Source organism: Hemiscyllium ocellatum, chromosome 5, assembly GCF_020745735.1.
Source record: "Hemiscyllium ocellatum isolate sHemOce1 chromosome 5, sHemOce1.pat.X.cur, whole genome shotgun sequence".
NCBI classification, from domain to species: Eukaryota; Metazoa; Chordata; class Chondrichthyes; order Orectolobiformes; family Hemiscylliidae; genus Hemiscyllium; species Hemiscyllium ocellatum.
The window spans coordinates 94,385,562-94,399,698 of record NC_083405.1 but is presented as its reverse complement, the minus strand read 5'-3'; the positions used below and the strand labels follow the sequence as shown (position 1 = coordinate 94,399,698).

At 40.9% G+C, this 14,137-nt stretch overlaps 1 protein-coding gene across 1 annotated transcript in view; it reads right to left on the bottom strand.

Moving 5' to 3' along the window:
* Positions 1 to 11,426: 11,426 nt before the first annotated feature.
* The window catches only part of armc3 (armadillo repeat containing 3), a 184,186-nt gene continuing 181,475 nt past the window's right edge, over positions 11,427 to 14,137 (bottom strand). The window contains exons 18-19 of the mRNA XM_060825711.1: positions 11,813 to 11,975; positions 11,427 to 11,708 (exon numbers count right to left, since the gene is read on the bottom strand). Of these exons, the coding sequence (XP_060681694.1) occupies positions 11,427 to 11,708; positions 11,813 to 11,975 (445 nt within the window). The remainder of the gene's footprint in view (positions 11,709 to 11,812; positions 11,976 to 14,137) is intronic.

Here is a 14,137-nt window from a genome sequence, read left to right as displayed (position 1 = left end):
ATCTACAGGAATAGTGCCAGAAGACTGGAGGATAGCAAATGTGGTTCCCTTGTTCAAGAAGGGGAGTAGAGACAACCCTGGTAATTATAGACCAGTGAGCCTTACTAAAGTTCTTGGTAAAGTGTTGGAAAAGGTTATAAGAGGTAGGATTTATAATCATCTAGAAAATAATAATTTGATTAGGGATAGTCAGCATGGTTTTGTGAAAGGTAGGTCGTGCCTCACAAACCTTATTAAGTTCTTTGAGAAGGTGACCAAATAGATAGATGAGAGTAAACCGGTTGATGTGGTGTATATGGATTTCAGCAAGGTGTTTGATAAGGTTCCCCACAGTAGGCTATTATACAAAATGCGGAGGAATGGGATTGTGGGAGATATAGCAGTTTGGATCAGTAACTGGCTTGCTGAAAAAAGACAGAGGGTGGTGGTTGATGGGAAATATTCATCTTGGAGTCCAGTTACTAGTGGTGTACTGCAAGGGTCAGTGTTGGGTCCACTGCTGTTTGTCATTTTTATAAATGACCTGGATGAGGGCGTAGAAGGGTGAATTAGTAAATTTGCAGATGACACTAAGGTCGGTGGAGTTGTGGATAGTGACGAAGGATGTTGTAGGTTACAGAGAGACATAGATAAGCTGCAGAGCTGGGCTGAGAGGTGGAAAATGGAGTTTAATGCGGACAAGTGTGAGGTGATTCACTTTGGTCGGAGTAACCGGAATGCAAAGTACTGGGCTAATGGTAAGATTCTTGATACTGTAGATGAGCAGAGAGATCTCAGTGTCCATGTACACAGATCCTTGAAAGTTGCCATCCAGGTTGATAGGGTTGTTAAGAAGGCATACAGTATTTTAGCTTTTATTAATAGAGGGATCGCGTTTTAGAACCATGAGGTTATGCTGCAATTGTACAAAACTCTGGTGTGGCCGCACTTGGAGTATTGTGTACAGTTCTGGTCACCGCATTGTAAGAAGAATGTGGAAGCTTTGGAAAGGGTGCAGTGGAGATTTGCGAGGATGCTGCCTGGTAGGAAGGGAAGGTCTTATGAGGAAAGGCTGAGGGACTTGAGGCTGTTTTCGTTAGAGAGAAGAAGGTTGTGAGGTGACTTAATAGAGACATGTAAGATAATCAGAGGCTTAGATAGGGTGGGAGAAAGTGAGGAGTGCAGATGCTGGAGACCAGAGTTGAAAAATGTGATGCTGGAAAAACATAACAGGCCAGGCAGCATCCGAGGAACAGGAGAATTGACATTTCGGACATAAGCCCTTCTTCAGGTTAGATAGGGTGGACAGGGAGAGCCTTTTCCAAGTATGGTGACGGCGAGCATGAGGAGACATAGCTTTAAATTGAGAGGTGATAAATATAGGACAGATGTCAGAGGTAATTTCTTTACTGAGAGAGTAGTAAGGGTATGGAATGCTTTGCCTGCAACGGTAGTAGATTCGCTAACTTTAAGTACATTTAAGTTGTCATTGGACAAGCATATGGACAAGTACATGGAATAGTGGAGGTTAGATGAGCTTCAGATTGGTATGACAGGCCAGCGCAATATCGAGGCCAAAGGGCCTGTACTGTGCTGTAATGTTCTATGTTTTATGTTAATAGTAGCAACAGCCATAAATGATCAAGTGGTATAGGATGAAAGTGGGAACTTAGTTGGATGATCAGCCATGGTTATATTGCATTGGAGCAAACTTGAAGAGCCAAATGGCTTACACCCTCCCCTATTTTCTATGTTTCAATATTTCATCCCAGGTCCTAACTTAGACCTTAACTGTTCCTGCTTTCTCCCTTTAGCTCAGAGAATTACATCTAACTTCATCTTGAAACCATTCAATGTTGTGGCCTCAACCACTTTGTGAGGCTGAGAATTCCACTGGCTCACCACCCTCTGGGTGAAGAAATTTCTCCTCATTTCAATCTTAAATGGTCTTAAATCCTTAGACTGTGAGTCCTGGTTCTGGACACTCCGGTCATCAGGAATAACCTTCCTGCATATACCATGTCTGGCCTTGTTAGAGTTTTATAGGTTTCTTTGAGATCCTCTTTCATTCTTCTAAATACCAGTGAATATCATCTGATCTAATTCAGTCTGTCATCAAACATAAATTCTGCCATCCTAAGAACTGATCTAATAAACCTGTGTTACTTACCAGCCAGAGCCAGAACATCTTCGCTCAGATAAAGAGATAAAACTGCACACAATATTCCAGGTGTGGTCACACAAAACAGCCCTGTACTAAAAGCACCCCTGCTCCGATAGGTATCAGAGCTCATAAAATTACAAATTTATTCCAACTCTTTGTTTTCTGTCTGCCAAACAACTTGTCACGGGATCCATTACTTCTTCATGAAAAGACTCGATTCCTCTGTGGAATTTTACCTGATTATATTATATTGTATAAGATTAAGCTTAACAACAATGATGCTATTAACTCGTTAAGTGTCATGGGATCCGTCTACTTCTTCATGAAAAGACTCGATTCTTCTGTGGAATTTTACCTGATTATATTATATTGTAGCAACAATGATGCTATTAACTCTTTATTGTATTTTAGCCTAGCAACAATTAAGTATAACTATGACTACGTGGCAGCTGCTCTTTACCAGCTACTTATCAGCTACTTATTGTTTTCTCAGCTAATTAAGTGTTTAACGCGACCTTTAAACAATGCTGACCGAGGCACAGTTTGAGATTCCAGTTCTTTAAACAAATGATGTAATTGTTTAACTTAGACTGTAAAGGATAAAAAGCAGAGCTAAAACAGACAGAACTCACTCTTGTCTTGAAACACAGACAATGAGTCACCTAACCATCTCGGCTTAACTGCAGATCCACTGAACCACCAGGCTTGCAGAAAAGACACATTTGTGCAAAATACAGACCGATCGGATGAAACATACGGACGGCTAAGAGCTTGCTGAAATACACCTGCCTAAAAGATTCTCGGTTGAGGCACTGCATTCTAGCCTGAAAAAGATACAATCTGAACCAACTAGCTGAAACACGCTAGTCTAAGAAGATCCCATTTGGGACACTCAGGTATTAAGCTCTGCTTTTATCCTAGGTATCTTTTAAGAACATTCAAAAAGGCTGTAACGATTGTGATTAACTGAAAACATCTGATTGTGAGGATTCAACTTATTATAGTGATAAATTTCTATTATATTTTACACCACACACTTCGTATTCGCCGAACCTTTATTTGATAAGATATGTTTACCTTTGTGTTGGTATGTTAAGTCTAGAACTTAGCTGAGAAGGCATTAGGATTGACTTAAAGTGAATCCCTCTCACTCCTAGGTGAAAGGATAAACTGAAGGGACCTAGAGACCTGCGATAAACCCAGCCAAGTTTGTAGCTATCAGGACCATACAGTCAATAGGGACCATTGGTAAACTTGACAGGTAACGGCCTCAGGTATATGCCCGAGGTACTGTAGTTTAATCCGGTAGTAACCCATACCTATTGAGGATATCCACCTGAATAACATAACAAACTCTCTGCCCATGTCAGTACACTTCCTCCTAAACCTATGGGCTTTAATCTTACATGCTCATTTCATTTGTGGGACCCCATTAAAAACTTTCTGGAAGTCCAAGTAAACCGCATCTATGGGTTCCGCTTTATTAACTGTACTAGTTACCCTCTCAATGAATTTCAATGGACTTGTCAAGCAAGATTTCCCCTTTGAAAATCCATGCTAACTCTGTCCAAACCTGTCACTGTTTTCCAAGTGCTCTGCTATGAAATCTTTTATAATAGAGTTTAACGCTTTCCCCTTTATTTAAAATTCATTTGTGACATGTAGGCATTGCTGGCTGGCCATTATTTATTGCCAATCCCTAATTGCCCTTGAGAAGGTGGTGGTGAGCTGCCTTCTTGAACTGCTGGAGTCCACCTGCGGTGGGTTGACCCACAATGTCATTTGGGAGGGAATTTTTGGATTTTGACCCAACGACAGTGAAAGAACAGTGATACATTTCCAAGACTTGAAGGTGGTGATGTTCCCATACATCTGCTGCCCTTGCCCTTCTAGATGAAAGTGGTCTTGGGATTGGAAGGTGCTGTCTGAGGATCTTTGGTGAATTTTTGGAGTGCATCTTGTAGATAGTATACTTTGCTGCTGAGCATTGGTGGTGGAGGGAGTGGATGCTTGTGGATGTTGTGGCAATCAGCAGGCTGCTTTGTCCTGGATGGTATCTCCCATTCTGATATCAGGTTAACCATTCTATAAATCTTTGTTTTGTCTCTACTTCTTTTTAAAATAGTGGGATTACTTTTATTACCATGATTGGGGTACTAGCCACTCTGTGGGAACTGTTCCAGAATATACTGAATCTTGAATGACAAATGCATCTACTATTTCTAGGCCTATTTCCTTAAGTATTCTGATTTGATTTGATTTATTTATTATCACGTATATCTTGTTACAAAATTACAGTGAAAAGTGTTATATAGTGTTGCCACTCTCCGGTGCCATGTTAAAACACAGAAAAATAAACCAAAACATAGAAGGTAAAGGTAGAAAAATGAAGAAATAAAGAAAAAATGTCCAACTTTACAGTCCTTCTGTTAAGTGCTGCATCATGGGCCATGGGTCTGGTGGCCGGGCATGAGTCTCCTTCGCTTCACCACCACCACTGGAATGAAATCCACCACTCTTTGGCACCATCTTGGCTCCACCAACACCCCCACCATTATGAGTCCTCGCTGGACCTTGCCAATGCAGATATCGCCAATGCTACCTGGTACCACATCCCAAAAATTAGACTCCATCGCCTCCACGAATCTGCTTTGGCCTATCTTGCCAATGCAGCTGCTGTTAATGTCCCAGATCTTATACTGGGTCCGAACTCACTTCTGGTGCCATCTCCTTGAATCTGCACTGGATACAAAAACCACCAGAAATCCAAACTTGCCTCTGTCTCAGCAGCCATGAGTCAGCACTAGGATTGTGTCAACGTTACAGAACCCTCCAGGAACCAAACTTGCCTCCAATATCGCTGCCATGAGTCCGCGCTGCTGGGCCTACTCAAATCTGCGATGCCATCGCCACAACTGAACTCTTCATCAAGAGGTAATTAGAATAAAATAAAAGAGAGAGAGAGAGCAAAGGAAAAGGAACAATAGGAAAAACAGATGAACTCTGGGCTCAGAAGCTCTACTTTACCGCCATCTCACTACATGTCTTACTAACATTACTGCTGGGATGTAGTTTATGAGATCTTGGGATTTATCACCCTTCAATCCCATCAATTTCCTGAATACAGTTTCCCTACTAATATTAATTTTCTTCAGTTTCTCGCTGTCACGTGACCCTGGATTCTGTTATATTTTCAGGACATTGTTTGTATCCAGCTTTCTGAAGACAGAACCAAAGTACATATTTAATGGATCATCATTTATTTCTTCCAAATTTTACCTTCTCCTGTTTCTGACTGCAAAGGATGTACATTTGCTTTAACTGATCTTTTTCTTCTTGACAAGCTTTTACAATCAGTTTGTAAGTTCCCTCCCTACCTTATCTCTATCTCCCCTTACTCTCTATCACCCCTTCTCAATTAATCCATTGGCCTCCTTTGCTGAAATTTAAACTGCTCCCAATCCTTAGGTCTGCTACATTTTTTGGGCCCATTTGCATGCCCCTTCACAAGATCTAGTACTACTCCTAATTAGCATGGTGCGGCCATCTTTCCCATTTATTTTTATGCTAGACAGGAATGAACAATGTTGCAGTTCATCCATATATTCTTTAAACGTTTGACATTGCTTACCTACCATCGTCCCTTTAAGTAACATTCCCCAAGTTATCAGAGCCAGTTTGCACCTCATAGTTTCCTTTATTTAGATTCAAGAATCCTAACCTCAGAATCAACCATATCACTCTCCATCTTAATGCAGAATTCCATCATTTTATGGTCACTCTTCTTCAAAGGGCATCATGCAGGTAGATTGCCAAGTATTCCTTTCTGATTATACGATACTCAGTCTGGAATGGCCTATTCTGTAGTTGATTATTCAATGTACTGATCCAGAAAAACATCCTGTACACATTCCAAGAATTCCTCCTCTATCATATTTGATCTGATTTGATTTGCCCAATAGATATGCAGATTAAAGTCAACTATAATTACAGATGTACATTTATTGTGTGTGCCTCTAATGTCTTGTTTAATGCCTTTTCCAACATTATCAATATAGTTTGAGGGTCTGTTGTTTTCTGCCCCTTGATGTTTCTAAGCTGTGTCTATACAATTCCACTTCACCAGAACAAATGTTCTTCCTCACTATTGTGTTCATTTCCTCTGTGCAGCAATGCGAACCCTTTTCCTTTTCTCGTTTGTCTCTCCTTCTTAAAAATCAAATATCACTGTTCCATCCCTGGTCATTCTGCAGCCAGGTCTCTGTAATATAAATACATTATACCTGTTTTTAACTATTTCCACAACTAATTCATCCACTTTATTGCATATGCTCTGCACATTAAGACATGATGCCTTGAGGCTTATCTTTTTAACATTCTTAATCCAGTTCACATTTATTTTGCATTTTGGCCCTATTGATTCTTACCATCAAATTCTCTGCTTATCCCTTTTCTTATTTCTCATTCTGTATTTTGTTTCTGCTCTTGTCTCCTTCATCTATGTCTCCCTGTATAGGTTCCCATTCCCCAGCCATTTTAATTTATTGCTCCCCAATCACACTAGCAAAATACCCCGAAGGACATCAATTCTGGTCCTGTTCAGGTGCAAACCATCCAGCTTATACTGGTGCTACCTCCAGCAGAACAGGTTACAATGTCCCACAGATCTGAAATGCTCTCCCTTGCATCTTCATACCAGCCTTGTATCCATTGATATATCCTGCTTTTTCCACTCTGACTAGCATGTCACATTGGTAGCAATCCTGAGATCACTATCCCCAGGGTCTTACTTTAACTTGCTTCCTAATTCCCTATATTCTGCTTTTAGGACCTCATTCCTTTTTATCCATTTTGTTGGTACTGACATGTATCATGATTACAGAGTGTTCACCCTCCCATTCCAGAATGCCTTGTAGGCACTCCAAGACATCTTTGACCCTGGCACCCAGGAAACAACATACCATCCATTCTATTATCTATGCTCTTGTTTGTAGCCGCAGAAACTCCTATCTATTCCCCTTATTATCGAGACCCCTATTATTATAGCTTTTCCACACATATTCCTCCTCCTTCATGCAGTACAGCCAACCATGGTGCAACAAATTTGACTGTTGATATTTTACACTGAGATGCCAACTCCCACCAACAGTATCTAAAATGGTACATCTCTTTTTCAGGGGAATGTCCATAGGGGTTTCTGCTCTACCAGTTTAGTCTGCTTTGTCTGCTTGGTGGTCATCCATTCTTTCCCTGCCCCAAAATCTCAGAGTGATCACCTCACTGTATGTGATATCTACAATACTATCAGCCTCATGGATGCTCCACAGGGTCCCTAGCTCTGGCTCTGAAACTCAGGCTTCCAGGAGCTGCACCAAAAGATTCTTCCTACACACAATCTGGACACCAGCGTCAGAACTGTGCCTGACTTGCCACGTAGAAGAGGAGGAGTGCACTAGAGCCTTTAGCTCTCCGTCCATGACTTATCCTACTAAGTTAATCCTTAGATTATCCTTAAAATCAAACATTTATTATTCTATAGCTCTTATTCTCTGGATCTCTGCACTATTGCCTGTACAAACTATAAATCTAAAACAAAGATCTCACAAAATAATAGAAATACTCACACGACCTTACTCTCCCAAGCAGCTGCTTCCACTTGCCCCATGTCACTTTTTGACACTCTTCCCAGACTACTTCATTGTATTGCTGACTTTAGGACACTGAGCCAGACTGCTTCAGCATGACGCTCATTGTGAGATACTCTTCCCAGCATTCTTACTTTCTCCTCTTGTCTTATTCCTCCTCATCTGTGCACTGTTACTAATCATATTACCTCTGTTCCATTTTCAATTTGTGCTACAGCCCAAGAGAAAGAACAATTACAGATACCGTTAGTGAAAAAGACAGGCCAACAAATCCCTCTGACCTAAATAAATATTTGAAAGTGCTGGAAAACTGAAATAAAAACAGTAAGTATTGGAAGTAATCATTTTCCTTAAGGAAAAGGAAAGATTCAATCGGGTACAGTTCAGATAGTGTGATTCTGAGAAGTTTTATGGTACAAAATTATTGAAACTGCTCCCCTATACAAACCAAATCTGCTTTCCAACATCAGAAATCCCTCCATCTTATACCTGCCCCTTTCTCATCTTCTGCTCTGATCATATCATTTTCCTTAAGGCTAATGTCTATTTGAAGTCACGGAGCTATCAATAAAAGTAACTGGAAAATAGAAATTAATCTGCATTTTCAATTACATTTGCTAATATATTAGGTATTGAAATACTCATAATCATCTATGTGAATTTCCGTGTGCAACTATATAAAAAAAATTCTTCTACATAGTGCTCTGAATGAGAGGCAGGTTGTTTATTTATCTGTCTTTACAGTTGAGATACCATAGCGAACAGCCTTTGGATCTGGGGTTGGAAAGGACCCTGCCAAAGATTTCCCAATCTGCAACTATGCAGGATCAAATCTTGTCATCAGAGTAAGAAGTTTCATGTGATGATTTTACTGCAGGGTAATGCAAGTGGGCAAAGAATGAGAAATGGGAAAACCTTGAGAAGAGTCTCCACTTTACTGTGCTTCTTCTCCATTTTCCCCCCTCATTGTCCATTCACACTTTCCTGCAAGTCAAGAAATGGAGATCACATTGTTGCAATTTAGTGAGGCCAAGACTAGACATTCCACCATCCTATTTAAAGGGCTGGGTCATTGGTCAGGGCAAGCATGTATTCAACTGCCTACCTGATCTGAATTGCCAAAGCAGTTTTTTTAATTATTTGGCTAAGTCAGCATTTGCTGCTCTTCCCTAATTGCCCTTGAGAGCTGGTGAGTTGCCTCCTTAAAAATGCGATATTACAATTGGATTAGCCACTCATTTCCATGGAGGTGAATACTGGTTAAAAAAAAATCCAGGAGATCATGATATCATCTTTGAGACAGACCTCACTAATTTCTCTCCAGTTGAACACAGTGAACCCAAGAGTGCTGATAAAATCTTCTACATTTTCTATTGTTCCAGAAGTATTCTTTTCAGGTAGTGGATCAGCAGTGTTGAGGGAGCAGAGAGGCTGCAGAAGGACTTGGACATGGTCAGCAAGTGTGCAAAAAAGAGGCAGGTGGAATTCAGTGTGGGAAAGCGTGAGGTTATACACTTTGGTAGGAAGTATAGAGGCACCGACTATTTTCTAAATTGGGAGAGGCTTTGGAAATCTGAAGCACATAGGGACTTGGAGGTCCTCATTCAGGATTCTCTTCAGGTTAACATACAGATTCAGTTGGTGGTTAGGAAGGAAAATGCAAATGTTCACATTCATTTCCTGATTAGATTCCCTACAGTGTGGAAACAGGCCCTTCAGCCCAACCAGTCCACACCGACCCTCCGAAGAGTAACCCCCCCAGACCCATTTTCCTCTGACTAACATACACAACACTATGGGCAATTTAGCATGGCCAATTCACCTGACCTGCACATCTTTGGACTGTGGGAGGAAACTGGAGCACCCGGAAGAAACTCACGCAGACACAGGGAGAATGTGCAAACTCCACACAGTCACCTGAGGCTGGAATTGAACCTGGGACCCCGTTGCTGTGAGGCTTCAGTGCTAACCACTGAGCCACCGTGCCAAGGGGAAAGAGGGCAAAGATGTACTGCTAATGGTGCATAAGGCTCTGGTCAGACTACAATTGGAATATGAGCTGAAAATGTGTTGCTGGAAAAGCGCAGCAGGTCAGGCAGCATCCAAGGAACAGGAAATTCGACGTTTCGGGCATAAGCCCTTCATCAGGGCTTTTCCAGCTGCGCTTTTCCAGCAACACATTTTCAGCTCTGATCTCCAGCATCTGCAGACCTCACTTTTTCCTCTACAATTGGAATATTGTGAGTTTAGGGCCCCGATTTTAAGTAAGGATGTGTTGGTGTTGGTGGGCTCCGGAGGAGGTTTATAAGAATGATCCTGGGGATAAAGGGCTTGTCACATGAGGATTAATTGAGGACTCTGGGTCTGTACTCCATAAAGTTTAGAAGATTGGGGAGTATCTCACTGTGTGAGATATCTCACACAGAGTACTGAGAGGCCTGGATAGAGTGGATGTGGAGTAGGTGTTTCCACCAGTAGGAGAGACTAGGATCAGGCACAGCCTCAGAGTGAAGGGCTGACCTTTAGAACTGAGATGAAGAAGAATGCCTTCACCCAGAGGGTGGTTAATCTGTGGAACTCACTACTGCAGAAGGCTGTAGAGGCCAAGTCATTGAGTGTATTTAAGACAGAGATAGATAATTTCTTGATTAGTAAGGGGATCAAGGGTTACAGGTAGAGAACAGGATAATAGAGTTGAGAAACACATCAGTCATGATCAAATGGCAGAGCAGTCTTGCTGGATCAGAAGGCTTACTTCTGCTCCTTTATTTTGTGCTCTTCACAACAGATAGCATTAATTTTGCTTTCCCTCCACAGACGCTGCCAGATCTGCTAATCTTTTCCAGCAATTTCTGATTTTGTTTCTGATTTTCACCATCTGCAGTTCTTTGGTATTTTTATTTCATGGATGCTAGGTCATTGAATATATTCAAAGCTGGGATAGACAGATTCTTGAACTGCAGATGTGTAATGGGAACATGTGAGAAAGTGGAGTTGAGGCCACAGTCAGATCAGCAATGGTTTTATCAGATGGTGGAGCAGACTTGAGGGGCCGTTGTCCCAATTCTGCCTCTTGTTCCTATTTCCCTTCTGTTTAACTAAAACTAATGGTGAATTTACCTCTGGTGAGATGAATGCTTCTGTAATTTTAAGATGGTGGCTGAGAATTCAGATTTAAACTGTAGCATGGGACAAAATAATATCAACCACAACTGTTTGACCCATCTTCTTAAAATATATCGCAGCAGGATAAAGGACATTAATAATGTACTTTTCAGTATGATGTAGTTCTGTCGTTGTAATATTTATTTATTTGGTATTCCATTTATAATGTAAAACAACACACCTACACAAGTTGTGGAAATGCTAACAAGAAGAAGAGCAATTGAATGGTTGTGTGAAAATCAAGTAACACATAAACATATCAGTAATTGTTAAATGCTCCCATTTAGAGAAAAGGTCATTTCATTCGGTGATAAAAATGAATATAGCAAAGATTATCATAGATATTTAAACTAAACAAACTGGCATGGTGACTCAACGGTCAATTTTTAAGATGGCATTTACAATTTTGTAGCACCAATTTGCAATCTGTTTAAATCTATCAAATTTGTCAAATGCAGACTTTAGTAATTTGTTTATTTATTTTCAAAATGATCTAGGTACCAAGACAACTGTTTGCAACATTTACAAGTAGTATGTTTACAACTACTGTAATTTTCATAGTGTGCTGCATCAGGACTGTCAGTCCTCATCAAGTTGCCTACTTGGTGCATAAGATCCACAATGTATTTTGTTGGTGGAATGAAAAGCCCAATAACATCTTGGGTTGGTTGGTCAACCAACATGACTTCATTCCAGGCTCGGTTATACTCTCCACGAACAAGACTGCAACTGATTCCTATTCTATCTGCTAAAGCCTGAAATACAAATAGATTCATTAAATAAGTTATTACATGCATTTCAAATTGTTTTGGAAACTGTATGAATGAGCAATTTACTTTTTTACTGGAAGAAAATCTACCTTGAATAGAAGGGCTCTGTGGTAGTAGACACCTTTCTGAATTTTGCCAATGGGGATGATGTTGGATTTTAATTCAAATTTCAGGTCAGCAATGTGGAGTTCCCAGTTGAATTCATGAAGTTTTTCCTTGTGATTAGGTCCACCCATCTTTTCAGAAACAAACCTAGTATTGAAAATTAAACAAAATATGAGAAATCAATTGCATTGGGCTAAGGGGGGAAGTGAATAAGGAAATGAAGTCATGGATGGAACATTGGCGTACTCTGTATGTTATAATAGGGGAGGAAAAGAAGCTTGTCAGTGACACGGATAGTATTTTTTTTCTTCACCTATGGGATGTGGCCAAAGCTGGCTGGGCCAGCAATTATTGACCATCCCTAGTTGCCCTTAAGAAATTGGTGGTGAGCTGTCTTATAGAATTGCTGTAGTCCATGTGCTGTAAGTAGACATAATGCTGTTTGGGAGGGAACTTCAGAAATTTAACCTAATGCACTGAAAATGGAGATATATTTCAAAGTCCGGATGGTGAGTAGTTGAAAGGGAACTTGAAGATGGTGGTGTTCTCATGTATCTGTTACTCTTGTCATTCCAGATGGTGGTAGTCATTCCTACAAGGTGTGGTCTTAGGACCTTTGGTGAATTTATGCAATGCATACTGTAGTTAGTTCAGACCGCTGGTCCTGAGAGTTCAGACTGCTGCTCCTGGACATCGATGGTGGAGGGATTGGATGTTTGTCAATTTGGTGCTAATTAAGTGGGCTGCTTTGTCCTAGATGGTGTCAAGCATCGAGTGTTGTTGGAGCTGCATTCATCCAAGGAAGTGAGAAGTATTCCATCACACGTCTGACTTATACCTTGTAGATGGTGGACAGGCTTGGGTTCTCAAGAGGTGAGTTACTTGCTGCAGTATTCTAAGCCTCTGACCTACTCTTGTAGCCACTGTATTTATATGGCCAATTTCTGATCGCTGGTAACCTCTAGAATATTGATAATGGGGATTCACTAATGGCAACACTATTGAATGTAAAAGGACAATGGTTAGATTGTCCCTTATTGAAAATGGAACCTGGCATTTGTATGGCATGAATATTACTTGCCACTTTTTTTCTCATGCTTAAATAATGATGCCGAAATTGAGCAATTATCAGTAAACATCCACAATTCTGTCCTTATGATGGAGAGAAGGTCATTAATGAAGCGGCTGAAGGTGTTTGGGCCAAAGACAATAACCTAAGGAACTCCTGCAGAGGTGTCTTAGGGCTGGGATGAATGACCTCCAGAACACTGCTCCTATGTGCCATGTGTGACTCAAACCAGCAGTGAGTTCTCCACTGATTCTCATTTAATCCAGTTTTGCTAAGGCTCCTTGATGTTATAGTCGGTTGAATGCAGCCTTGATGTCAAGGGCTGTCACTCTCACCTCACCTCTGGAACTCAGCTCTTTTGTCCATGTTTGAACCAAGTTTAGAATGAGATCAGGGGCTGAGTGACTCTGGTGGAATCCAAACTGAGCGTTATTGAACAGATGCTGCTTGATAACACTATTGATGACATCAATTTGCTGATGATCAAAAGTAGACTAAAGGGGCAATAATTGGCAGAGTTGGATTTCTAATGCTTTTTGTATACAGGATATACCTGGGCATTTTTTCCAGATTGTTGGAGGATATCAGTGCTGTGGCTGTACTGAAACAGCTTGGCTACAATTGCAGCAAGTTCTGGAGAACAAGTCTTCAGTAATATTGCTGGAATGTTGTTCAGGCCCACAGCTGTTACAGCATCTAATGCCTCCTACCATTTCTTGATATCACATGGAGTGAATTGAATAAGCTGAAAACTTGCATCTGTGATGCTGGGTATTCTCGTGGAGGCCAACATGGATAATCCATTTGTTACTTCTGGCCAAAAAGAGTGCTGCGAATGTTTCAGCCTTATATTTTGCACGGATGTGCTGGGCTTCGCAATCATTGAGGATGGCAATATTTGTGGAATGTCCTCCTCCACCTTGTTGAATTATCCACCACCATTTACAACTGGAGGTGGCAGAACTGCAGAACTTACATCAAATTTGTTGGTTGTGGGATTACGTAGTTCTGTCTATCATTTGCTGCTAATGCTGTTAGGAATGCAAATAGTCCTGTTCTGCAACTTCATCAGGTTGTCACCTTATTTTTAGGTGTGTCTAGTCCTGCTCCTGGCATGCCCTGTTGCTACTCTGGGTAAAGAAACTACATCTGTTCTATATCTATCACCCCTCAATTTAAAGCTATGTCCTCTAGTGCTGGCCACCAACATCCGAGGAAAAAGGTTCTCACTGCCCACCCT